This window comes from Hippocampus guttulatus, chromosome 4 (assembly GCF_054856545.1).
Source record: "Hippocampus guttulatus isolate MCC_2025c chromosome 4, RoL_Hgut_1.0, whole genome shotgun sequence".
Taxonomy (NCBI): Eukaryota; Metazoa; Chordata; class Actinopteri; order Syngnathiformes; family Syngnathidae; genus Hippocampus; species Hippocampus guttulatus.
This window is the reverse complement of record NC_141264.1, coordinates 20,304,131-20,331,084: the sequence shown is the minus strand read 5'-3', so window position 1 is coordinate 20,331,084 and position 26,954 is coordinate 20,304,131. Positions and strand designations below refer to the sequence as shown.

The following is a 26,954-nucleotide window of genomic DNA, read 5'->3' as shown; positions in this document are numbered from 1 at the left end:
TGTATGAGCTTTATTCATCCCCCCCCCCCCCCCCGAAAAACCTGAGATAATGTGACAAGTGCTTGAACATGTAGAAATGTGTTTATTTAAAAAAAAAAAAAGAACAAAAAATGAGAAGTGAACGTGGTCTATATAAATAGCACTGCATAGTCAGTCACTGTTGAATGTAGGGAGTACAGTGGAATTAGTGGTTGGCGCGTCACCCTCACAGTTTGAAGGTTCAGGGTTTTGCATTTTGCCTCTGGCACTGGACTTTCTGGCTTTCTCCTGCAAAACATGCATGTTGGCTTCACTGAAGACTCCAAATCATGTGTAGCTGTGAATGGTTTGTTGTCTGTAGGAGCTATGTGATTGGCATGCAAACCAATCAAGGGTGCAACCCACTTCTCGTCCGAATCTCAGCCGGGCCATCTCCAGCTTACCGACGACTCAAGTGAGGACGGACGTGTGCTATCGTGAATGGATTGATGACTGCGGCGTTTCGTGGCGGACGACGCGTCACGACTGGTTGCCGTGGATGATCTTGGGGCACTTGCTGGGATGGATGCAGTAATTGTTGTGCAGCACCAGGCCGGCAGGGCACTGGCAGCCTGGCACGCAGGGCTTGAAGCAGTGGCTCTCTAGCACCCCCAGTGGAGCGCCCACATTCAGGCAGGTGACGGCGCACGGCGGTCCGCACTCGTCAAACACGAAGCCCCTCTCCACCGGGCACCTCACCGCTGGGGGCGTCAGGAAACTGTTTATTATTCATTCATTTATATATAGTATACCTGATATTGTTTATCTGAATTAATGTATTGCTTGTGTTTGTTTAAAATAAAAAAATGTGAAGACCTTGAGAAAAAAAATCACATACGGAATCGCAATATTGAGAGCAGCGCACCACGTTTTTGCTGCCACCAGCCTTTTCTTGGATAAATAAAGGGCTTTCCTTACCACGTGCCGAAAACCAACAACTCCACAGTCCCCAAATTCAGGGCAGTGCAAAGCATAGTGTTGCAGAAAAGTGGAGACTGTGGAGTCATTAAGTAGTTTTTCGGCCTGTGGTAAGGAAACGAGGAGACTAAGGGCTTTTCCATGACCAAAACTGAAGACTCCACAGTCTCAACTTTGCTGTAAAATATGAGTGTCTCATAGAATGTTAAATACTCTGTGGTAATAAAATATTTTTTGGAGAGACAGAAGATGAAAAATTAAGCACTGCAAAAAAGCGGAGACTGGAGTTGTTTGTTTTGACATTGAATTGGTTGGGGGAAAAGTAGTGCCTTTTGTGTTTCGTTCTTGGCATATTGGAGGGAAATACAGTACAATATACGGCATCCAAGAGGAGAAGATAAGGAAAAGGACTGCTTCAACAAAGTGGAGAATGTGGGGTTGCCACTTTTGCTAGTACATGCCCCTTGTATTTACTTCTCTGCATATGGTATAAGTATTTTTAGCCAATAGGAGACTTGTCCCCTTAGTCTCCTCTCGCATAAGAATGCTTCCCTATCACATGCCAAGAAGTAAAAAAAAAAAAAAAAAAAAACACCCTAGTCTTTTTTCCTCAGCATTTACAAGATTAACTAATCCATTGTATCCACATTGCTACAGTGTTTAGTTTCCTTGCTGCCCCCAGTCTCCTCTTGGATAATAATATAACCTTCTCTTTTTGTATTTTTCCTTCAGCATTTCCCCTGGGAAAACCAGCCACTCCATATGCCACTTTGCTGCAATGCTGCATTTTCACAGTGCCCTCAGTCTCCTCTCGGATAACACTGTCCCAGACCCTGTTTTCCCTCCTTTTGCGCTGCTTTTGGAAAGCCAAGCCTTGCGACTCACCGCACAGTGAGGGTCCCCTCCACTGCAGGACAACGCCGGCCTCCCGACACTGTCCAGCATAGGCCTCCAGGGCGTCGCACAGACACTCATCGGTGTTGGCCCCGCAGGCACACAGGTCGTAGACGCAAGCGGCGTACCAGGCCTCAGGGGGCACCACGCGGTGGCATGGCCTGAATGCCGCCGTCTTGAGGACCTTACAGCGGGCGTTGGCGCTTTTGCGGGCGTGATAGCCTGCCTCCCTGCAGGGGTCCACATCCTCGCCCGGGCGGCAGGTTGCCAGGGAGTGACTTCCGTTTGTCACCTGTGTAGCACAGTCATGCACGCATTTGTTGGCGAACTTTGATGGCATGTACGCAGACAGGAATCATGCATGTAAAACATTTGCATTTCTTGTTTTATGTTTTTTGTTATGTTATTTTGCAGAATAATCTTTTTGGACAAAATAAAAGAAAGTAAGCCTGAGCTGTTTGCTGGTCCACATTCTACAATGTGGGGAAACCAATTTGGAATACTGTATGCGGAAATTGGAATCATGTCAATCGGATAGACTACATGGAAGGACATGCGTGTCAAAAAAGTGTGAGGAATAAAAAAAATAGAATAAAGTATATGTTCAAATAGTTTGCATCAACATCCAGAAATCACAATTTCCAGAAAAAATAACCCGAGATTTTTAGAATTAATCAACAAGAAAAAAAGATGGACATGGACAGCTCTCTATTTTTGTGTTGCTGACATCACTACAATCATTTTGGATGTCAAAGCCAAATATTTTCAGTCAGTCAGAAAAATTGGCCTCTCTCCCATTTCTTTTACCCTCCAGCTGTTGCCGAAGTCGGCTTCCGACAGGCTTATCTGTCCGCTGGGCATGCCGAGGTCATCCTGGTGGTAGTTGTTGAAGTTTCCACAGAGGCCGCAGGTGAGTCCCTTGTAGGAGCCCGGAACGCTCACCTCCAGGTGGGAACGGCCGTTCCACTGGACCTGAACGGGAGGGCGCTATGAATACTTTGTAATTCGTCGCCAAATAGAACAAGAGCAGACCTTGAGCCCGATGTTGCTGTTGAGCAAGATGGTGTTGCCCTTCCGTTCCAAGTAGATGTAGGGCTCTCGGAGGAACGGCAACGTCACTGTCTCGTCGTCTACCTGAGGAGCACAATTGGGCAAATGAATCAGGAACATTTTTTGTTCCGTAATCACTCAGCCGTGGTGTGAACTGTTTTATAATATGAAAAAAATGGCATGATAATGCGAGTGAGTGAGTTTGAAGGCATTGCGTTCCATTTTCTGTGTTTTTGTTTTTCCACACAGACCTTTACAAGCCAGTCCTGCAGCAGCTGCACCGTGACATCACCGATGAAGACCGTCACCTCTTTGGTCCACGACACTCCTTGACGTCCGCGGTCCTCGTTCGTGGCGTGGATACTTTGAAAAGCAGAAAGAAGGGCGTCATCGAAGTGTCACACTGCTCCCCCCCCCCCCGTTGCCATGGCGACCTTCTGACCTGAAGTCTCCGTCGTGGCAATCCTGCGCCAGGACGTAGGTGCACGTCCCCTGAAAGTGAAGCATGCGCCCGTCGAAGGTGCGGTAGTGAGGGTCACCGAACGCAATGCACGTGGCCGGCCGGGGGATGCAGTGAGGGCAGCACAAGCCTGGTACCACCGATGGCATCTCATCCTAACACACACACACACACACACACACACACACACACACACACACACACACACACACACACACACACAATGAAGTCAGTCCTGGCTGTTGGTCCGCAACCAAACCTCGGGAATAGCGAGGCTTTACTTGCCGGTGGGTACTGACCGTATTGCAGCTGAGGGGAGGGCAGCGTTCACTGTGACAGTGCACCTCTCCAGACACACAAGTGCAGCCAGTGCACTCGTCCACCTGCCACTGCTCGTGGGCCTGGTACACCATGCCCAGGTGCACACATGACATGGCCCAGTCTACAACACACACAGAAACACACCTTGTGACATTCGGCAAAAAAAAAAAAAACACAAGATGGCTGCTTGTGTTACCTTGACATTCATGGCAGCATTTCCCTGCAACTTTCACTTGCTTCTGACCATCGGGGCAGGGCGCGGATGAACACTCCTCAATGCTACACTCAATGTAGCCCAACTAAACAACATTACACACACACACACACACAAATTTGTTGAAAAAGAAAATCCAGAATTTTTGCAACCCTAAGCAAGGTACGACTTACGTTACAGGTGCAAGTGACACAATTGTCGTCACTGTCCGTCCAGCTGCTGCCACTCGCCACTCGTCGATTCTGACCCTCGATCACACAATCTGCACCGGAAGCAGAAAATCAGCGAAATTTGAAACACCCCTTTGACAAAAGGAGAGATGGAGCAGGATTGCAATCACGTCACCTTTACACACGGGGCAGCACGAGTCTGGAGGGGTGAATTGCTCACTGGGAGGACAAGTCAGTGGGGGGCAGCCTCGATGCAGGCACGTCCATGTTTGATCCTATACAACACACACACACACGCTGCAAAACAAGGTCAAAATGTGCACATTTTGTGTCGTGTTGTGTTACCCTGCAATGGCAGGTGAAACAGGGGTTGTCTGTAGCCAGGACCTCATTGCCGATCAGTGTAGAAGTGCAGTTACTCAGAGGCTCTGGACACACACACACACACATCATTTCTTGCAACCGCATTTCAATATCAAGTGTTTTTTAATTAATAGTGCAGTTTGTGTATGACGACTACTAACGTGCGCAGACAGGACAACAGGAGTCGGGTCCAGAGAACAAGATGTTGTTCTTGGGACAGTCCACCAAACTAGGACACTGTTTGCGGTAACAGCGCAGATGCTGCTCTCCGTCTGGCATCACCTGAATTTAACACACATACACACGCGGCTTGCATCACTTCTTCGTTCTTCCAGTTCAGGGGTGTCAAACTCATTTTTGTCGTGGGCCACATTTTAGTTACCGTTTCCCTTGGAGGGCTGTTATGACTGAAACCATATAAAAAAATAAATAAATAAAAATCACGGATTATTCAACTATTGTTTAAGTTACTGTTATGAGGGGTTTGGTCACAAGAAAATGCTTATTTATTACATATGAGAATGTTTAAATTTGGTAGAGATTTTAGGAAGCATCATGGAAGTTGACATGTTTGATTTGCCTTCGTGGGCCACATAAAATGATGTGGCGGGCCAGATTTGGCCCGCGGGCCTTGAATTTGACACCAATGTTCTAGTCTATGATTACCATGAAAGAATGTCGACTTCTTTTACAGGGTGTCCCAAACAGTGCTGAACACCAAGACAATTCAAATTAAATTAAAAGGGTTATTTGTGGCTGTAATGAGTGATGTGAGCGCCCAAATTTTACAATTCAGGAAGAATCCACTTAAAGTAGAGCAGAACCCAACCCAACCCAAATAAATCTTCAAAAAATACTGATTTAACATTCAAAACATGTTTTCCATGAAAAGCAGAGGGAAAGGGAGACAAAAACAATTCTGAAAAAAATGGTAAAATCCAAAATATGAAACTGCAAATATGCAGTGGTTGAAAGTAGTTTCAAGTTGTAATATCAACGATCACCAGATGGCAAACATGTCTTCGATGTGCTTACACTGGTCTTAAATTCAGAGAGTGCAACTTGAGGAGGCCTAATATTTTTTTGTAGATCTGAAATTAAATGCCGGACAAGCATAGCACTTGAATAGGATTAGCATTTCATGTGAGTTGATTTTGTGAATAAATTGATAAAAATGAGTTTTTGTTCTTTTTGTCGTTGTTGTTGTTGTTTTTTTAATAGCTATTTTGTGCCAACCTTGAATGGTCATTTATATGCAAGCGATCCCTCTGCATTGGAAGCAAAATTACAGTATGTACAGGTTACTTTTCGTTTGCTTCCAAGCCTTTGTTGTTGGGTGAGGATAGTGGATCTTTCATACACCCAATGAAAAATGTATTATGAGAGATTAAATACATTAAGAGCACACGTTTCACACATATGCACATATTTTGTCCATATTTGAGATAGCATATTTGTCATATTGTACATCTGATTAGGAAACGCTTGGTCCTATGGGCCACCCCTCCAAAAGCACTGATGAAAAATGTGGCACCTTCCAACATGGACGTTGCCCATCCCTGAATTGGAGAGTGATAAGAAAATCTCCATGTTATTCCTACCTCACAGGTGCAGACCTGGCAGGGGTCTCCAGCCGGATGGAAGCTGTCTCCTGGGCCGTACACCTTGCCCTCAAACACGCAGTCTCCGCAAAAAAACAAACAAACAAAAATCACATGACACAATCAAACAAGATAGCGGACCATCACCACTGGATTGTCCTACCGGCACACATGGGGCAGCACTCCCCGGGCACCTTGATGAAGTTGCTGCATGGGGACAGGCAACGGATTTCTGAGCATGTCGTCACCCCGTCCGCGCACATGCAGCTGCGGCACTGGGACGAGTCGGCAAACCAGCTGCTTCCTTCCGCGTACTCGACTCCGTCGTACATGCAACCTGGCAGCACACAGTCGTGTCACAGCTAACGCTAATTCTCTATTAGCATGTTAATTGACTGCTAGCATTACCGCGGGGGATGTTTATAAAACGAAGTTTCTGGTTTTTAAATGTACTAGTCAATGGCCGTAATTATTTTTGCTGTGTGTTTAGCTTTAGCCAAAATCGAAATCACAATTGAATTTCCCAGCCCTACTTGATTATTGTATATAAATGTGAATCGATTTTTCAAGGTATTTGTACACATTTTTCGGACCGCTTTTTACTTTTACTCTCCACTTTTGAAAGCAGATATCTTTACTTTCTACTCATTACATTGTCAAAACAGGCTCATATGTGTCCTTGGCTAGTTCCCACCACTTGTGCGTTGGCGACCATGTGCTGGCGTTTACCTCTGCAGCGAGGACAGCAGGCCGCCGGCTCGGTCAGCTGATGCATGCAAGCCAACTTGGGGCACTGTGGTGACGCACACTGCACCTCGCCAGCCTGGAACATATCCAAGATGTCATCCCTTGAAAATTTCAACCACTTAAATTGAGGGAAAGGATGACGATTCCCACCTGGCAGGTACATGTAGAGCAGTGGTTTGAGGTCAGGGTCCATTTCTGCCCATCGCGGTATTCTTGTCCATCCAGCATACATCCTTACAACGCACAGTTTGCATAATTTATAACGGATGACGATGTTTCTATTAGAGTTTGAGAATAAGGCACTGTGATGGCCCCTCTTGGAACTGCTGTTTGGTATTTTGTCTTTCATAGAATTGATCATTTTTCTTTTCCTATTCTATTTTGGGGTCCCTGAGACTTCTTTTACATGTCATGTTATGGTCATTGTTTGTTACTGCTACTGTGTGACTTTGGGGCAGCATTTCACTTTACAATGCCTTGTGTTTTATATCATGACAGTTGAACTACATCGGCCTCCAGTGCGTAGCGTACCTGTGCATTCAGGGCAGCACTGCCCCGGCATGGTGACGGCTCGGCTGCAGGGCGCTGGCGGGCACGCGAGGGGCACGCAGGTGACCGTGCCCCTCACGCAAGTGCAACGCTGGCAAGGCTCGGAGGAGGGCGCAAAAGCCAGGCCGTGGGAGCGGACCAGGCCCTCGTACAGGCAGGAGTCGCACACGGGACAGCAGGCCTCCGAAGGGACGGGGTGGGAACATCGCACGGGACAAGGTCTCCTCTGACAGCTCACCACCTCCTCCTTCAGGATGCCGGGACAAGCATGTATTCAATTTCCTTGAGGTCCAGTTTAAGGTCCATGTACTAGTATGCCTTTTATCGTCACTCGCAAGACAATTCATTGCACTTGTAAAACGGCTGAGTCTTACCAGTAACTTTTTTTCCCCCCGACTACTGCCTTCCTGCAAACTAGTAGGACAACTTTGGCAAAACTGTGCACTAGTTGTGACTGGTATGACGAGTGGCATCAAATTCTTTCACATCTCACTTCAATTCAGTGCACTAGTAGAACGACTGTGTCTTACTTACTCGTAAGGTTTTTGCACCCGAGTAGGACAACTGAGCCAAAAGCAGCGTTACGAGTGAGAACATGTTACTAGTACAACACAGACACTCTACTAGTGCACTGTATTGACTTACGAGTGAAGACAAAGAGTAAACTAGTAACCTGGATATGGAATACATGCTTAAATGGGTTTTCATCCAGGGCGACAGGTTCGGGGGAGGGGGTTTCTTGTAAGAGGACTAACCAGACAGGAGCAGGAGGAGCAAGGGTCAGAGGGCGACGGGAAGGTGGAGCCAGATTGATATTCCCTCCCGTGATGCCGACACGTCCCCGTGCAGATGGGGCAGCACTCGCCTGGGGGGGTGACGGGATGCAAGCAGGTGGTGCTCGGGCACAACACGTGTGAGCACACCACGTCGCCATTCTGCACGCACACACATATAAGATAAGATAAGATAACCTTTATTTGTCCCACACTGGGGAAGTTTGCAATTTATGCATTTGGGCGCACACACATAAAAAATAAATAAAAAAATTGAAAGGATGATTGAATTCAAATGTATTGCATGTATCAATTGAAAAAAATGGTACTCAAAAAGGTAAATACAAACATTTCTTAAGTACTCAATGCAAATGTATTGCACTTCAAAGTTAAATACAATTGAACTGTACTGCACAACTGTAATGCACGGTACATGTACTTTGCTGGATTGAAATAGTGAAAATTAAGTTGTATTCGTAGTGACAAAACTCCAAAGTGTTTGGTACCAACCAGACAAGAGCAGAGCTGACAACCATCTGTTGGATGAGGAAATCGTTCCCCGTTGAAACAGTTCCGCCCCTCAAAGTGACACCCGTCGCAAACGCCGCACGCGCATCCGTCCACCGCCGGATGAGAGCAGGACACGGCGGGACATCGTTTCTGCGTACAAGCCACCTCGCCCCTCTGAGAGGAACCGCAACATGCACGGGCACCGTTAAGTGTGTTGGTTGTGTATCGTGACGGTGATTGTTGGTACTCACTGAGCATGTGCACTCCTGACAGCTGCTCTCTCCTCCTGCCAAGATTTGCCCGTCGATGTAATCCACCCCTTGGTAGTGGCAACCTGTGAAGAAGAAAAATTGAGATCACTTTGACAGGATATAAATAATTTGCCGACATAAATTTTAGAAAAATAATTAAAATTGATTTTGTAAGGCAAAGGTGTCAAACTCGATCGCCCCCCACGCCAGACCTGGCACCCACTTTATTTGGTGAGGGCTTCTTAAGCAAGCACTACTTTGTTTCTTGCTAAATGTATTTTGTTCTTTTCATTTTGTGGAAAAAAAAGTCTCAAATGCATTCTCATAAATTGAACAGTATTTGTGTACTCAAATATTTGGTGGTAACGCTAACATTTGATTTCTAATCTAGTCTGCAGCAGAAAAGAAGTGTATTGACTTCTATTATTTTTCACAGTCAACTGCCCTCTGAGTGAAATCAGAATGACATTGTGACCAGAAATGAAATTGAGTTGCCTCATTGGCCTAAGGAAAAAAAAAGATTGAGTTTTGAACGAATTGAACAGAAAATGTCAAACAGACAAGTTACAAAAATGGACAAACATTATATAGCAGGGCAAAACATATATACAGTATTTTTTTTTAATCTGTTGATTTTAAAAAAATTGATCATTGAAAACTTGCTAAAAGTTGGAAATCCAGATGTTCTTATATTGTTAATTGATATAATATAATAAAATGGATTCAATTTCACATTAAAATAAAATCATAAATCAAACTAAAATTATTAGAAGAAATAGTAGTATCGACTCTAAATTGTATCAATAATATATTACATGAATTTGTAATTGGAAATAAAAAATAAAATAAGAAATAAAGGCTAAAATTCAACATAAAAATCCCCAAAAAAGGGAAAAACTCAATATATATTAAATATTAATACTGTACATGAAAAAATTAAAAACCTTTATCCATCAATAAAAAAAAGACATAAATAAAAGAAAATTGAATTACCATAGAATTAAGCATTTTTTATGTTTTTTGTAAACAAACACAATGCCACGAACAACCACAATACCTTCCACCATCATAGATAGCCTCCAAGTTCTTATTTCATATTGATCTAATGTATTCCAGTGTCACCCTGAAGTTCAGTACAATTACGTGTTACTCACTACACTATCAATGATTTAATTTGACATTACATGACAATGTCGTGAACATGCACTTAAAGGCGCTTTTTTTCACCGTCATTTCTCATACACAATATGCAACGTATGGGGCCAAAGGATGACTTACCGTCGCACACGGGACAACCGCACGTGCTTGTGACCGGGTGAGGGCACAGCGTCACGGGACACGACTTTTTCACACAACGCACAGTGCCAGTCTGAAAACAAACGCAGACATTTTATAGTGTGTGAAGTTGTCATGGCATGTGTATATGTGTGTGTGTGTGTGTGTGTGTCAGTGTGCTACCTGGCAGGTGCACTCGGAGCAAGGATTCCCTGGGTCAGGAATGGATTGTCCATTAGCCAGCACCGTTCCAGTGTAAAAGCAGCCTGACCAATGAAGACAAATATTTTGACCTTGTGGTCACAAAAGAAGCATTTCTCCGCCAAAGCAAAATAGAGTTCATCTCTCAGAATAATATAAGATTACTCCCCTAAGATTTTTTTCTTGCTCCAACTCACTCACGTTCACACTCCGCACAGCATTGTCCGGGTGCTTTGTACGGGTGGCGGCAGTCTCCGTGGCAAGGCAACTTGGTGCAGACCACTTCGCCTGCATAGCAGTAGCACACAGCGCAGGGGTCCTTGTCGTCAACAAACTCAGTGCCGTCGCCATGTTCCTTCCCGTTATACAAGCAGGCTGCCCAAAGCAGACAATGAAATACGTTAAGTTACCCCCGAAAGCCTAGTTTGATCCCCACCATTTTGTGAGCACTTGCTCAAGGTTTCCTTACCGTCACAGGACTTGCAGCAGTGCCGCTGCACAGGGTGCTTACAGTTGCTCGGGGGGCAGCGCTTTTTCTCGCACCTGACGGAACCCTCGTGGCACACGCAGGCGGCGCACGGGTCCGAGGCGTCGTCCCACATCTCCCCGTTGGCTCGCTCTCGACCTTCGTACAGGCAGCCTGCCGGAAATAGAGATGGCCTTTGTGCTCAGGGGCCATGTTGTATTTTCAAATTGGGTCACTCATAAATGAAGTATTAAAAAAAAAAAAGTTAACGTGCAGATGTAAAACATTTAATCCATCCATCCAATTTGAGTTGTGGAACCAACCTGGCCAGCCAGTAACACATGAGGGCAAATATTTGTGAATTAAAGGTGGAATTTTTTTCAGGAACGTCATAGCGCTAAATTAGAATCGGTGATAAAATCCGTATCATGCAAACCTTTATGGGTCAGGCTTAAGAACAAAAAAAAAAAAAAAGAATATCTCAAAAACCTGATATGCTACAAAGAAAGCCAAGACATTTTTTTTTAAATCAGCGTTAAAAATACATTAAGTTACACATATAACATCTCGGATTAAAATTTCCTGCGGACTGGTGTAGTTATCAAAGGACTTAATTAAATGAATAAAGGATGTTAAATGAAAGCGTTTCAGAGAATAAGAAGCAAATAAATAATTGCAACAAATATTACAGTAGTCCTGATAACATAAATGCTCGGTGGGCCAAATTAAAGCAAGGACTAAGCCATTGTAGCCCGTGGGCCATTCTTTGTCCACCCTGCCTGAAAAACATGACGATGCCACCCCCCGCCCCACCGTCATACCTTGACAGGTGCGGCAGCAATCCCGCGTGACAGGATGGGAGCACGAGTCGAAGGGGCAAGGCTTCCTCTGACAGTGGACGGTGCCATTGGCACAGGAGCACAATTGGCAGCGGTCCGACGGCGAGTAGAAGCGCTCGCCGTGTCGGTACGTTTGGACGTCCAACTCGCAATCCAGAGGGGGCGCTGCAGCCACACCAAGCCACATATGAGGCAATGGAAAAAAAAAAAAACAATGTCTCCAAGTGGGCTTGTTGGACAATCGCGCTGGCTTTGAATAGTACATTTCTAAATCCAAATTGTGCTTTTGCTTGCGCTTCCTCACCAGGACACTGAGGGCAACAGTCTCCAGGCAACACGTGCGGGTTGGAGCATGACAGGGGTGGGCACCTCTTCATAAGACATTGGACGTTTCCATTCTGCAGGAGACAAAATGACTTCCCGAAGTACTGTACACCTTAATTTAAATTTGTACTTACACAGGTGAACTTCCAAAGTCAAATGCGCAGACAGCGCAGTTCAATTTTTTTTTTCTCAAAATTCAAACTGAGGGAGGAGGGGCAGGGTGTCTTAGCAAATGAATGACATATGGACCCCTTTTTTTGTTGTTGCTTGTTTAGTAGAATGTTGTTCGCGTTAAAAGAATCATAATAATAACATATTTTTTCCCCTCAAAATAGAACACAAATAAAATGTGATTTTAAAAATATTGAGAATTACAGAAATATTTCATAGCAGCAGGCATTGAATATTTTTAGAATTGATTATAAGATAAGATAAGATATATTGCTACTGCAATACAAATCGGGCATGTTATGTGCAGATATTTTTTTCTTCACTTAAGGTCCCCATCCTCACAATGTACTGTAGTATCTGCAACTTTCAATGTGAGTGGCTTGAAAATGCGGGTTCAGGCTTGGTGAGTGACATGGGCGTGAGCAAATGAGAGGGCAGAGTTAGTTGGCTGCGGATGTGAATACTCACAATGCAGCTGCAGGTCCTGCATGGGTCAGTGGGATGCGCAAACTGGTGACCGTTGGGATGCTCCTTCCCGGCATAGCTGCATCCTGAATGGCAGAGATTGGCATTTTACGCTATTTTGCTGGTCCGTCCTCCGTCCGTGACCTGGCTACCCTTCCGTCATCGTCCCTCCGTTCCTTATTCCTTTAATAATCGTTCTCCTTCCCCATCCGTCTTTGTCATTTTAAAGCGATTAAAGGGACGGACGAAAACCCACTCCCGTCCTTGCTTAGTTTGTCTTCTTCTCATCCTCCGTCCCACAGATGGGCGTACGTCCGAGAATTTTCAGGGGCATGTGTGACAACGGGTCAGTCGGTGTGAGAGTGAGTGTGAGGGTCTTTAAGTAACGTGAGTGATGTTATATGGATGGACGGCCATGTTCACCGTTGCAGTCGTTTCTGCAGCAGGCGCCCGAGAGAGGCGCGTTGCAGTGCGGCCGAGGGCACTGAGCCTGCCGGCAGTCAATTGCCCCGCTCGCGCACTTGCACTCCTCACACGCGCTGGTCGGGTTGGGGAAGGCCTGGCCGTCCACAAACACGTGATTCTCCAACAAGCAGTCTTGCCAAGTGATTGGAATCAAGAAGCAAAGACAACAGCAAAATGAGGCAATTGGGCAGGATCGCTTCTCACACAAACTACTAAAAAATATTATTTGAAAACACCATCTACTGAAACACTCTCTCTCACGCACAACTGAAAATTTGTGACAGTCATGAGCAAACAACTACTGAAGCGCTCTCACACAACAAACAAAAAAATCTCTCACATCCACTGCTAAAACGCTCTCACCTACCATTAAAAAACCCTGAGCAACTCGCACAAATTACCCAAACATCAATATCTCACACACTACTGAACACTACTGAAACACTCATTTACGCTACTGAACTGCTCTCATGCATCCACTTTTTACTTTTTCACACATTGATGAAACACATTCACATTCAACCGAAATGCTATCGTTCAATACTAAAACTCCTTCACTTTATTTACTCAAAACATTATTTCTTTCACATACTACTGAAACACTCTCACATTACCAATGGAATAGCTCACATTCTACCAGAATATTCTCGCATAGACAATGAAAAATATAAGACACTCACACATGACCGAAGCACTCTCATGCACTTTAGTGAAACCCTCTCACACATACTGGAATGCTATCGCGTAGACTGCTGAAACACTCATGAAATGCTCCCAGACACTACTGAAAGATACCTGGACATTTAGGGCAGCACTCTCCGGGCACTGTGTATGGGTTACTGCAGTTGAGTGCTGGACAAGGTCTTCTCTCACACTCCACAGTGCCGTGCTGGAGTGGGGAGGTGGGGTCAAATGGCGGCGGGGGTGTTGAGGGTCGCAGGGTGAGCAGGAAGGAGTGTGAATGGGAATGTGTTGGTGGCATGCTCACCAGGCAGGTGCAGATGTGACACGGCTGCTCGGGCGTCCCAAACGTCTGTCCGTTGCCGTAGATACGGCGATGATACGTGCAGCTGTCGCACGCTGCACAGCAGGAGCCTGACAAAGGAACGCACCACACATACACACACACACACACACACACACACACACGCACACGCATGCGCACACTAGCTTTTTGCCTTTCAAGATTCCAACTTTATTCCACTATGATGATGACTTTCCCTTGTAGTTTGTAATGCTTGTCATCTTTTTTTTCAATATAGTATGGTTTTAATTTTATTTTTAGAAATATTGTAATATTTTATATTGTCATATGCAATAAAGGAATAGTTATATTTGTTTCACGTTTGTTCTTATGATACTTTTCTTTTTACATGTAATGATTTGATTTTTAAATAAATCCATAATAATAACAATAATAATAATAAGAATACATCTCATTCGTCTAAAAATATCACATTTTCATGACAATTTTTTAAATATTAAATTCACTCTTAAAATTTAATTAGAGGATTGACTTTTTCTTTATATTATTCATATGTTTTCTTGCAAGAATGATTTATTTTAAATTTTCATTATTATTATTTCAGATTTCTACACATTTTTATCATATTGCAATATTTTCCAGGGAGAATATTACAAACATATACTGTATGTTTAGTTACCTGCGGTCTTGGTGGGATGCAAACAAGTGATGGGGGGGCAGTGGATGCTGGTGCACTGGGGGTCTCCATCCTCACACTTGCAGCTAGAGCACGGATCCTCGGGGTGCCGCTCGGAGCCATCTCCGTATTCGGATCCGTCCAGCACGCATTCTGCGTGGGGATTAAGATGATAACATCCATTCATTGCGGTGTGCTTAATAAAGTGGCCACTACGACCGATTGAGGGCAGCTTTACCTTTGCAGAAGGGGCAGCAGCGATGCGGATCTCGTACGGGGTTGGAGCATCTCACAGGAGGACACTTTTCTTCGTGGCAAACAACGTTGCCGCTCTGTAATGCGGTAAACGCACGTCACAGAGCCATGCGGAATTTCAAGGAATATAAAACGGTGGGTGTGTGAGGACTTGCCTTACACTTGCACTGCAGGCAGGGGCCACTTCCAGGCGGGACGAACGCCTTTCCATCAGTGTACACCCGCCCCTCGAACTCGCACTCTGTCCGAGCAGACGTGTCCAGAAAGTATTGAAAGTATACTCAATTGTTTTTTAAATATACTGTATACATTTTAGATACAAAAAAATAACTTGTTTCTGAACAGTACAAGAAAAAAAATGATGCAAATATTTGGACATTTTTCATGAAAATTGACAAAAAGAAAATCTTGAAAATAGATGAAATTTGTCTCACATTTTTCATTGAAAATATTTTTTTCCAAAGGTTTACCAGAAAAATGGCTCTTTTCTTACAAAATATGACTATTTCCTTGAAAACTACTCAAATCTTGAAACTCTTTAAAAAAAATCTTTTTTGAATAGGTACCACTTTTTTCTTGAAAATAAACTTTTTTTCATCAAAAGTTCTGAAATTTTCCTGAAAAATAAAGTAAACTTTTCTTGAAAATACATGAGCTTTTAACTTAAAAATATACAGATTTTTTTTTAAGTATAGATTTTATTTTCTGGGAAAAATGTAAGCTCTTTCTTGCTAATGAACAACTTCTTGTCTCATAAACACTGAAAATAAACTGCTTTTTATATGCAAATTTTAAAAACTATATAAATTTTATCCTAAAAAAATTTTGATATTGCTTGACATTTTTTTGGAGAATACATCAATATAATATAATAATTATATATATATGTATGTGGAGAGAGATTTTTTGCTCTTGAAAATCACCTTTTTAAAATTGTCTAACTTTCTATGTCTCTAACTTTATGAAAATATTACTTTTTTTTTAATATACCATTTTGTTTCTCAGAAGTAGTTAAAAAAAACACTCTTGAGTGTATATTTTAAAAATGATCCATCCATCCATTTTCTAATCCGCTTATCCTCACAAGGGCTGTGGGCATGCTGGAGCCGACACCAGCTGTCTTCGGATCCCTGAACTCGTTGCCAGCCAATGGCATATTTTACAAATGATAAAACCTTTTTGTCCAAACAAAGAGAACAAACCATTGCACGTTGGACAACATTCTCCCTTGCGTTTCACCGGGTGGCTGCAACGTGGCGCAGGACATGACGCCTCCGTGCGCTCACAGGACACTTCACCTGCCTGACAAAAACACATGGACTGTTTGCATCACACTCACATCAACGTAATAAAAGCTCCTGCAATAAAATAACCTTCAACACTACTAACTCAAAGTGCAACTCACAGAACAGCGGCACTCGATGCAAGGGTCATCCGTGGAGGGAAACTTTTGTCCATCCAGATACACTCGAGACTCGTACTCGCACTCATCACACCTGTGAGTCACACAAACATTGTGGACGCTTGTCATTGTCTAATAGAAGCGATTGATCGATTCATGGGCAGTAGGCGTTACCGTGGGCAACAGTCTCCGGCGTGGTGCACCGGATTTGGACAAAACAAGGCAGGACACGGATGAGGTAAACATGCCACATTGCCATCCTGAAACATAACGTTAGTGTTCACTAAGCAGTCACGCTTGAAACATGCCACTTGATTTGCTGGACATACCACACATGAGCATTGTTCACAGCGATCTCCTCTCGGGATCGTCGCTCCATTTGGGAAGTGGTGACCATTCACACCACAGCCTGGAAGACACACCATTGCAGTCACGCAAACGCACGCACATTTACATGACAAGAGACCGAGATTATACTCGCTAACCAAAACTAACGAAAAAAAAAAAAACATTTTTGTTCATGAAATAAACACAAAAATGCTTTTAAATATAACTGTCATTACATTTGCCTTTATAAAGCTGACTTTGTTTTTGACTTTATCAGGTAATATCATACATGAGCTTTCAGGGTTAGTTTAATATATATATATATATATATATATATATATATATATATATATATATATATATATATATACTGCTGGACATCCAAAGCAATAGAAGAAAGTATGAGAATTGTTGTTTACTGCACTTTATTACACAGCACATACAGAAGTTTTTTTTTTTTAATTTTGCACTTAACATGTATTCCAAATATGAGTAAAAAAAAAACCCAATACTAATACTAAAACCAATGACAAGTCCATTACAACGAAGCATTTTCATGGGAATAAAAAGTAGCAAATTAGGTCTAGAAGCTAATTAAAACAAACTGAATTTTAAAACACAACTGTAAGCTTAATTTAAAATCCCAAACTATTACAGCCCTGCAAGACACACACACACACACACACACCTTCACACACTGGACAGCAGGAATGGTGTGGAGGAGGCGCCGGGTTGGTACAGGGCAACGGTGGGCAAGGAGCCCTCTCGCAGCGAATGTCACCCTCCTGGGACCAGAGCACAACATGAAATTTCACTTATTGTTGTGGTTCATCTTTCTCTGCTAGCGACGTATGCTGACAGGCGGAATCATTTACTTTTGCTGCACCACGAGCACACACTATGTACTTTTGGGGCCATTTGTGTTTGGTGGTGTGTTGTGAGATTTTTCACATGTAATAAAAGTTTGGGAAACACTCACTAAACAGTGGCAGACATCACACGGGCTCTCAGCTGACCTCCATTTTGCTCCGTGGTCATAACGCACGCCAGAGTGGATGCAGCCTGACCGCACAAATTGAATCTTGTGTTATCAAGCAAGATTATTATTTTTTATTATTTTTGAAAAAGAAATACACAAACTTAAAAATATGGAACTCATTTACTTGGAAATATACAACTCGTTAACATACGTTTTGTCTTATACAATATAATAACATTATCAAATATATGATGCCATATTCCCTTTTTTCTCTAAAATACAAGACCTTTAAAATAAATAAATAAATATATAAAAAGCATTTTCGCTACAATGTCCAAGGTCTTTCTCAAAATTCATTCATTCATTCATTCATCTTCCGTACCGCTTGATCCTCACGAGGGTCGCGGGGGGTGCTGGAGCCTACCCCAGCTGTCTCCGGGCAGTAGGCGGGGGACACCCTGAATCGGTTGCCAGCCAATCGCAGGGCACACAGAGACGAACAACCATCCGCGCTCACACTCACACCTAGGGACAATTTAGAGTGTTCAAACAGCCTAACCACGCATGTTTTTGGAATGTGGGAGGAAACCGGAGCACCCGGGGAAAACCCACGCAGGCCCGGGGAGAACATGCAAACTCCACACAGGGAGGCCGGAGCTGGAATCGAACCCGGTACCTCTGCACTGTGAAGCCGACGTGCTAACAACTGGACTACCGGGCCACCCTTTCTCAAAATGATATTAATTATTTTCTTCAAGATATAGGATTGTTGTGGAGTGGGGTTTATCTGAGCAAAGGTTGCCATCGCAATGTGTTACCTGTGCATCGCTGGCAGCACTCTCCAGGTAGGCTCTCCCTTTGGGTGCAGTCCAGCGGTGGGCACGCCACGCCGGAACAATCCCTCTCACCCCCCTGCGTTACATAAAACAAAAATCATTTCAGTTCTAAGTGTATCGAGACACAACATTACGATTTCTTACTCAGACTATTGATTTAATTATGATTTCTTCCTTAAATGCAATTTATTGCTAATTCTCAGATTGTCTTTTAATATTTCACTGGCACTATTAATATTTCACAGGCGATTCATTTGTTGCAATTACATTTTTTTCAAGTAATAGTTGTATTTTTGTGCTTGTCATGTTATTTTTCCAGGAATATTATTTTCATTTCTTATATTATTAGTGTATTTAATTTTAATGGAAAATTAACTCCTCTTATACATTTATTTATAAAGTTCCTACATTTTTCTCATATTGTTACTTTATTCTACTGAAATCAATATTTTTTTTCTTTAAAATATGCAACTTTTTTCCCCTTGTGTTGAAATCACATCTCTTGTTTGGTAGTACACTATAGTACAAAATTTGCGGATGTGGTGTCTGGTGTGGATGTAAGTGATTGAAAAACTCACCCCACACGTGTTGGCACTGTGGGACACATTATGTACTCTTGTGTCGGGTGGCTCACAGTCTGAGGAGAAAAAGCATCATGTTGGAGTTATACAGTAGCGTGTATCATGCACGCACGTCTGTGTGTGAGATCCAAGTAGCAGCTGCTGAGCCACATAAAGACGAACGTGGAAATAATGGTGTCATTCCCCACAACCCCATCCACCACCCCTCTCCATCAGCAGCAGGTTTTCACCAGGTCAAACTGCATGGGCAACATCTGGCTCCACTTGTAATGACAGGGCGGGTGCGTCTGTGATGTCACACATTTCTCTTTGTGAGGAGGGAGTGGGCTACTCTCTTCATATTCACTGCAAGGTCCATGTACGAGGACACTTTTTGTCAGACTGTGTCTGAACAGTGACCATTTTTGCTACTTTTGGCCGACAGTACGCAATTGAAATGTACTCGTTACCTACTGTGCTGCACACTCCAACTGGTAGGTATATGACACGCACTAATGGCTTCCCGGACCCACAAAAATGCTCACTTATTGGGTTACCTCACTGGTAATATGTAGTTGTGCAATTAGTATGTCATAGTTGTCTTACTAATGTGTAAAAACGTCAAACAGGAATGGAAAAAAAACATTACTAGTAAGACATGGTCCTTTCCAGTAATAAGCCGAATTGTCTTACTAGTGAGGACAAATAAGCATTCGACTGCAGCTGATATCAGCGATACGAAATAAATGCTCAAGCCCATCCATCCATTTTCTGATCCGCTTTATCATCACAAGTGTCGCAGTCTGACATCTATTGCATGCCGTACTAGTAGGTCAATGAAATGTCACTAGTGAGGTAAAACTATGCACTCGTTGACTGTGCACCCAACTGTCTCACGAATGAGGACGAAGGGTGCACGAGTAGATGGTCATGATATAGAACAAATGCTCAATGGGCTTTCCTCGGGGGCCACACTTATCTGGAGGATTTCCTGTCGATCACATATCACACATAAGTGACATCAGTGCTTCTGTGGGAGTTTATCAAATGACTTTTGCTTGGCTTGGAATTTTTGGGAGATAATGACTTTAATTGTGTGTGAGAGGGGCGGGAATAGAGGTAGTAATCACAGAGAGAGGAAGACTATGGAGTGGCCTGAAGCCAACAAACATTTCCTCTAGCAAGCCAAGCGTGAATGAGATCAAAGTATGTGTGTGTGTGAATGGAGTGCCCGCATCTGGAATCTCATCAGTCCAACATGCACAAACAATTAATGGGGTGATGGAAGAGCAGGCAAAGGGAAATAATTATGTGAGGACCTTGTTCACACTGAAAAGGCCAAGTTGTAGACAGTGGCGGGGCAGGGGCGGCCCTGAGCATTCGCCTGTGAGTGTTGGCGTGCGTCCCCCTCGTCGACTAAAAATGTATACTAGGCAACAAAATGTCTTTTGCTAGGTAACACTGTCCACCAGATGCATGTCGACTATAAATCTTGCATCCATTTTTAGGGGGCATAGTACATATCCCTGTGGGCGCCCCAGGCATCAACTGTGCTTCACATGCCACTGGTGGCTTGGGAGTGGTTTGCGTGTCTGCATTCCGGTAGGGAGATCCGGGCTTGAATCTACTTGGTTGAGTGTATATGTTCTCCGGGCGGTTGCCCTCTATGCCCGTTTCAAAAACATGCATGTTAGCTTCATTTCAGAAACTAAATTGTCCATAAGTGTCAATGAGATTGTGACATCAGTATTTGGACACCAGACCTATACAGGGAGTGAAAATGGAAGCAGGACTTTTGATTTCACCCCAAAGTTGTCTGATGGGGTCACTGTTGACTTCTGCACCAAATTCATCCAAGCATGTCTTTATGGAGCTTTACTATGCCTACAAATGGCAACTTTTCTTCCACTTCTCCTAAATTGACACACCTATTGTACAGCCTGAGATTATTAGAGCATAAACTGCTGAGGCCATATTCATAATAGAGGATTAGGCCCATGATTACTATGTAGGGACATCTCTCTTAACACCCCTGTGCGCCCCCCCCCACTCCCTCTCCCGATCCCATTTTAGAGCCAATAAAAACAAAAACTCCTGCCCAAAAAAAACCGCACAAAATGTATAATCGCTTGCCAGCTGTGAACTGTGAGTCATGACTGACAAGCACCAAATGTTTTTAATGGGATGAAACCAGATAGCCGACCAGTCAGTACACACGCCAACACAGTTGTCTCAGTAGAGACAACAGAGCTTGTATTGATCCAAGACCTTGACCAGCGCTTCCTGTGTCATCTGCAACTTTGGTGATCTCCGTAGGAAAAAAATCTTAAAATTGTGTTCTCCTAAATAACAAAATAAATAAATAAATACATAATCTATATTTATAAAACGGCTGTCAAAGGTAAAGCCTCGCAAATCAACGCTGCTGGATTATGGTGCCCAAGGGCAGAACTAAACTTGTGAGTGAGAGGTTTTGGGAATTGTTTCTATGAGAAGAATAAGAAAGATGCCTGTAAAGTCAGTTTTGATCATTTTGTTCAACAGCTGTATTTTACAAGAGAATAATTGTATTTAAGGATCAAAGAAAGCTAGAAGAATCATCTTGGAATGCAAATATTCATTCTATTTGATACTTTTACGTTAATTCCCAGATTTCACACACTGCACATATACAGGTACCTCTGATGTTGGCTTGACACGTGACTGTTCCGGCCGTGCATGTGCACACGGTGCTGATGTCGGTCTGCCAGCGTCGGCCGTTCTCAACCTCTGCGCCTTCCCACACACATGACCGCCGCACACACTCGCATCCCTCCAGGTGGCGCACTCGCGACTGCAGCTCCTCGTTCTGTCACAACATACATTCTGTATTAAGGGTGTACACTATTGTGTACAATGAACACACTACTGTTCAAATGATTGGGGTCACCTGTACATGTCCTTATTTTTAAAATAAAAGCATGAATGTACTGTATATATAGTATATTGGTGGGGCACAGTCAGGGCCTTCAAGGCCTCCTCCGCTGGGCCAAAAATGATCAGAAGCATGGATCTACGTTGACAGCTTAGGTGAAAGTAGAACAATTCATTTTCAACTGACTTTTTTCTTCATTTCAAAACGCGTCTTAGTGTGTGTGTGTGTGTGTGTGTGTGTTTTGTCCAATGAGATTTCAGTACGCGTGTTCTTCACCTGAGCTTGGAACTGGTCAAGCATACGAGCCAGGTCCTCCAGCCGTCTCTCCAGCCTGCTCAGGCCCTCGTCCCTGTGGGCCTGCGAAAAGGACTTCCCCCCTTGAGGGAGTCCTGGTGGGCCCAGGACCGCTCCCCTTTGCAGCTGCTCACTCTGGATGCTGTGTGTTAGATAATGAGCACTCTGGAGGGGCGCCCTGTGCTTCCTTTTGGCTTTACTGCTGGTGGAAGAAGCCTCCCGTTGCAGTTCTGAGCCGCTGTCATTATGTGAATCTGCACTGTGCTTGTGAGTGGATGCAGGCAGAGCATCTAGAAGAAGAAATAACAAATAAGACACAGAGAATGCAGATATCCTTGCATTGCTTCGATAAAGAAAAGCACATTTGGGTCTAGTATGTAAATATAGTGTTCAGTGGACCCCTGGCCCAAGGCCTTGGAAAGTTACCACGCCGAGTTAATGGACTTAAGTGTTTGCTTAGCGGGTGGCCGATGGCAAGACAAGATGTTAAAAATGTAAACAAGAGGCAGGAAATGACTGTCAAAGTGGCCTTCAGCGTACTGAAATTGTTAAATTGTCACGAACTCATGCTGGCGCTCCACAATGTATTGTTGACCATACGCCAAAGGCGCATGGACAGACATGGAGAACACAACAAAGAGACATCACACATAAAAAGTCTATGTCTAACATAAGGACATATGGAAAGCACGTGTTTTTCTTTTAATAGATTTTTTTAATCTCCCCTCAATCATTTTTTCTTTCAATCATTTTCAAGATTTAATCCAACATATTTTTTAACTGATTTAATTCGGTAATATGTTTGTCTTCTGATTTGTTTTAACATGACATTTTAAATCTTCGTCTGATTTTAAAATACATTTTTTTCCATATCTGATTTTCAACTACGTATATTTTTTAATTTAATCTATTTTTTCTAAACATCCGTTTTTGAAAAACGAACTATCACACATACAGAAGACCACACACATGCATGGATGCAGCTCATCTTTCATTTGAAACATAATTACCCATTTGCACTCATATTTCTTTTCTGTAGCAGTTGGAAATGTTTACCTGTTATGTTATCACAGTGCCAAGGACGTGTCTCGTAGGCCTTCATTGAGATCTCTGCTTTTTTTAACTGACCCTGCAAAGAAGTCAAACAAAACACATCCCATTGAGGCACTTCACTCCCTTCATCTCCCTCCGTCTCCCTCTCTGATCTGACAATAAATCTTGAATAGTTTAAATGTATCCTTAATAGGCCACTTGACCCCTTTTCCCATTGCTATGGAGAACTAATTTTAACTACACTGAAGTCTGCTTTCCTTATTCACTTCGCTTTGCGGCTGTTTAGTCTCAATCCTTTGGTTTGTAACTTTCTTGTTAAAGCATCTTGTGGGCTACTCTTTTGATATCCTTTATACAGGATGCATCTACCTATGTGGTTGAACTTCAGGTAGTATTGCGGCATTTTTCCATCCTACAGATCAAAGTCTGGAAAGCTCGATTACTGCATGTCTCTAAAGACTATCCTGAGTGATTATTCTGCTGTGTGGGTGTGTTGAGGTGGGTGGGTTGGGGTGGGGGGGTGTCAAGGTAAATCTCGAAATCTGTCACGTGTGCTAGAACTTACACTAAATTTGCTGTCTATTCTCCCTGGTGTGCTTCCCAGCGTGACAACAACATCTTGCGGTACTTCCAGCTGCAACCTTTGCTCTGGTTTTATGAGGACGACTTGTACATCTTGACAGTCTACAAAATACACAAGCCTGTCTGGCTCCAGGCTGACGGCCAACCGCACCCATTCCCCTGAAGAGAAGGGGTTCCTTCCGGGTAAAAGAAAACCCTGGACGGCCCCTCCCGCCCGGTAGTCCACATGCAGAACATCGTCCAGGGTGGAGGAGGTAAGCTGGAGAAGAACGGATGATGACGACGTGGAGAGAGACAAAAGGGTGACGTTGGTGCGCTGCAGCTGCTGGCCCACAAAATACAGCCCCAAGCTTCCCTGGAGTTCAGAGCGCAGGATTCGGGAATACTGGGCGGAGAGCGTCAGGTGAGGCGCTCTGGGACGGATTCTGTACATGGCCCCCGTGGGACTGTGCAGTCTGGACACGCCGCTCTTTGGGTGGGATATGTGGAGAGCTGACAGCAGGTCAATCACTAAGGAAACACATACAACACTTGACATTATGCTGGAGCACTGACACGCTAACATAAGCAAGGTGAGGCATTATTTGCAATGGTTTTGGAGTCTGATTTATAACGGATGTAATGCAGGCTTATTGCAGGCTATTACAACGTTTGTGGAATGCAACGTGAACACAGTATGACTTCACAGTGGGGCAGAGATAGCAATGGGAGATGGATGGATGGATGGGTGGAGGTATGGAGGGAGGGATGGTTAGTTGGTTGGTTGGTTGGTTGGACTGATGGATGGAAGGATGTTGGATTTTTGGTTAGGTGGATGGATAGTTTGTTGGATGGTTGAATGATGGATGGATGGATGGACGATGGATGCACATTGCATATATTGTAATAGGGTGATGAGTGATTTAAAAAATATATCCAATAAAAGTATGCATCACTTATTTTACTTAAATAACATCCATCCATTTTCCGAACCGCTTAATCCTCACTCGGGTCGCGGGGACTGCCGGAGCCTATCCCAGCCGTCTTCGGGCAGTAGGCGGGGGACACCCTGAACCGGTTGCCAGCCAATCGCAGGGCACACAGAGACGAACAACCGTGCGCGCTCACACTCACACTCACACCAAGGGACAATTTAGTGTGCTCAATCAGCCTGCCATGCATGTTTTTGGAACGTGGGAGGAAACCGAGGCACCCGGAGAAAACCCACGCAGGCACGGGGAGAACATGCAAACTCCACACAGGAAGGCCGGAGCTGGAATCGAACCCGGTACCTCTGCACTGTGAAGTCGATGTGCTAACCGCTGGACTACCGGGCCACCTTACATAAAATTTTTATCCCAAATGATTCCACTCAGTTGTATTTTGGCAGAAAGGAAAAAAACTAAAAAAAATGACAATAAAGCAAACATTTCCAAACTATGTTTGCAAACCATTATTTTGTGTGAATTGAGAAAATGCATCATATTGGGAGTACAGGTTGACGTCACCAATACAATCCAACAACAATATATAAAATGCTTCTTCTAAATCGCATATCCACATGTTTCATTTTGTGTGATGTTTTTCAAATCCATGTTTAATTCGTATGACCTCATGTCAAAAGTCTGAGTTAGCCCAAATGTTAAAGGCATGTCATATCATACACTGAAGTGGAAGCAGATGGACAAGAACACAAGAACACACTAGTGATTAAAGTCAACTTTTTTCTTCTTCTTGATGGGTGGTTGGTGAGGAACAATTGTGGTCGTCTACTCTGATCGAGTTGAATATATTCCGGCAACTGTGCATTTGGAGTATTGCTGGAATAAAGTTGTAAGGATTATGAAATGCACTTACCATTGTCCTGATATGGAGCAGACCCTCCTTGTGCAGACACTGCCATCACCCACAGGATGTCCAACAACAACACTAGGACACTCTCCATTCTCTGCCCTATGATATCATTGAGTTTGGAGGTTCAACTAAAGAGCACGCAGAGAGCGTGGACATAAAACATCTGGATTCCCTCACAAGGCCACACAGCATACTTTGTTTCACCGCTCCACTCCTCGCTCACTGTCACCTTCTCCCGTCTTCATTCTTCTTTTGCTTTTGAAAGGAATTGCAAGGTGAGCGGGAACTCTTTGCCCTTTCTCAATGGGTTTTTTTCCCACCCTCGTCTTCCCCCCTTTGTTTTTTCCTTCGTTTTGTTGGGACACTCTCCACCCATCACGGCAAGCAGTGTTGATTCTCATACACCCCCGCCTCCCTCCCTAACTCTCTCTCTCTCCTCAATCCCCCTGGCTATCAGCTAAACCTGGTGTGGAGACTGGAGAGGAGCCATGATACCCAGTGGATAAGAAACATGTGTTTTTTTTTCCACCCAAAGGAAATCATGGCAATAGGAATAATTTGTGGCAGAGTCAAAATGTCACCCGGGTGAAGTGTTCCACTGCAACAGGCAATATGCTGTAGCTAATCACTTGATTAACTTTGATTTTATTAACCAAAAATGCATAATGGAGGTGAGAATCATGAAAAAGAAATTGTGAACAAAAACCTTTCTTTCTGAAGCAGATGATGAGTTGCCAATTTGTCAAACTGCTGTAGTATAGCGCCAAAAACTGCTGAGAAGGACTTACTGGATGTCAGATTTCGTTTGCCATAAGTATCAGTGGCTGGTATCAGAAGTCTCAACAAGTACCGACACCTTCAAATAATGCTGGCATCGGCACAATACCTGATATTGCTCCTCTAACTTGTGTGACAATTATGTCTTGAAGAGGCTGATTGGGCACATACTTTAACGACAACCCTGATTTCTGGTGACATCTGGTGGTCAGCTCTCATAATTGCATCTCACCTGTTGCCGGCTCGCTTGTTCAAACACAAAGAAAACATCAAGTTAATTCAGGTGCGTTGTTTGAATGCGCGCGCTTTGCGTTTTTTAAACCAACATGATAACAGGGATATTTTTTCTCATGGCAATTGAACTGTCGCCACGACGACAAAAAACACACCTGCAGGAAAAGCAAAACAAAAAATAAATTAAATAAAGTGAGGCAGA

General features: G+C 43.7%; 1 protein-coding gene across 1 annotated transcript; it reads right to left on the bottom strand.

Moving 5' to 3' along the window:
• Positions 1-47: 47 nt before the first annotated feature.
• Positions 48-26,023, bottom strand: kcp (kielin cysteine rich BMP regulator). The gene is made up of 46 exons (XM_086109897.1): positions 25,745-26,023; positions 23,892-24,418; positions 23,330-23,402; positions 22,256-22,563; positions 21,745-21,913; positions 19,084-19,142; positions 18,488-18,581; positions 17,670-17,752; positions 17,379-17,475; positions 16,693-16,772; positions 16,538-16,623; positions 16,367-16,457; positions 16,164-16,263; positions 15,117-15,202; positions 14,945-15,038; positions 14,710-14,859; positions 14,034-14,140; positions 13,841-13,934; positions 13,004-13,177; positions 12,584-12,666; positions 11,925-12,018; positions 11,603-11,785; positions 10,785-10,955; positions 10,517-10,690; positions 10,298-10,380; positions 10,118-10,208; positions 8,840-8,922; positions 8,589-8,762; positions 8,061-8,240; positions 7,288-7,552; positions 6,907-6,989; positions 6,739-6,832; positions 6,173-6,346; positions 6,010-6,092; positions 4,570-4,690; positions 4,391-4,473; positions 4,221-4,320; positions 4,049-4,137; positions 3,858-3,960; positions 3,640-3,782; positions 3,323-3,495; positions 3,132-3,243; positions 2,863-2,964; positions 2,638-2,802; positions 1,822-2,122; positions 48-719 (listed from the first exon to the last, which is right to left on the bottom strand). Exons 1-46 carry the CDS (start codon positions 25,830-25,832, stop codon positions 499-501), a joined length of 6,288 nt encoding a protein of 2,095 aa, XP_085966023.1. The 5' UTR covers positions 25,833-26,023; the 3' UTR covers positions 48-498.
• Between the last annotated feature and the right edge of the window lie 931 nt (positions 26,024-26,954).

Bases quoted from the DNA above. Each gene is read 5' to 3' on its own strand.
- kcp (XM_086109897.1), bottom strand. From the start codon at position 25,832: ATGGAGAGTGTCCTAGTGTTGTTGTTGGACATCCTGTGGGTGATGGCA. The intron at 17,476-17,669 runs GTGAGTGTTTCC...CTCTGGTCCCAG, and splicing joins GTGATGTCTGCCACTGTTTA to GAGGGTGACATTCGCTGCGA. The intron at 13,935-14,033 runs GTGAGCATGCCA...TCCCCACTCCAG, and splicing joins GTCACATCTGCACCTGCCTG to CACGGCACTGTGGAGTGTGA.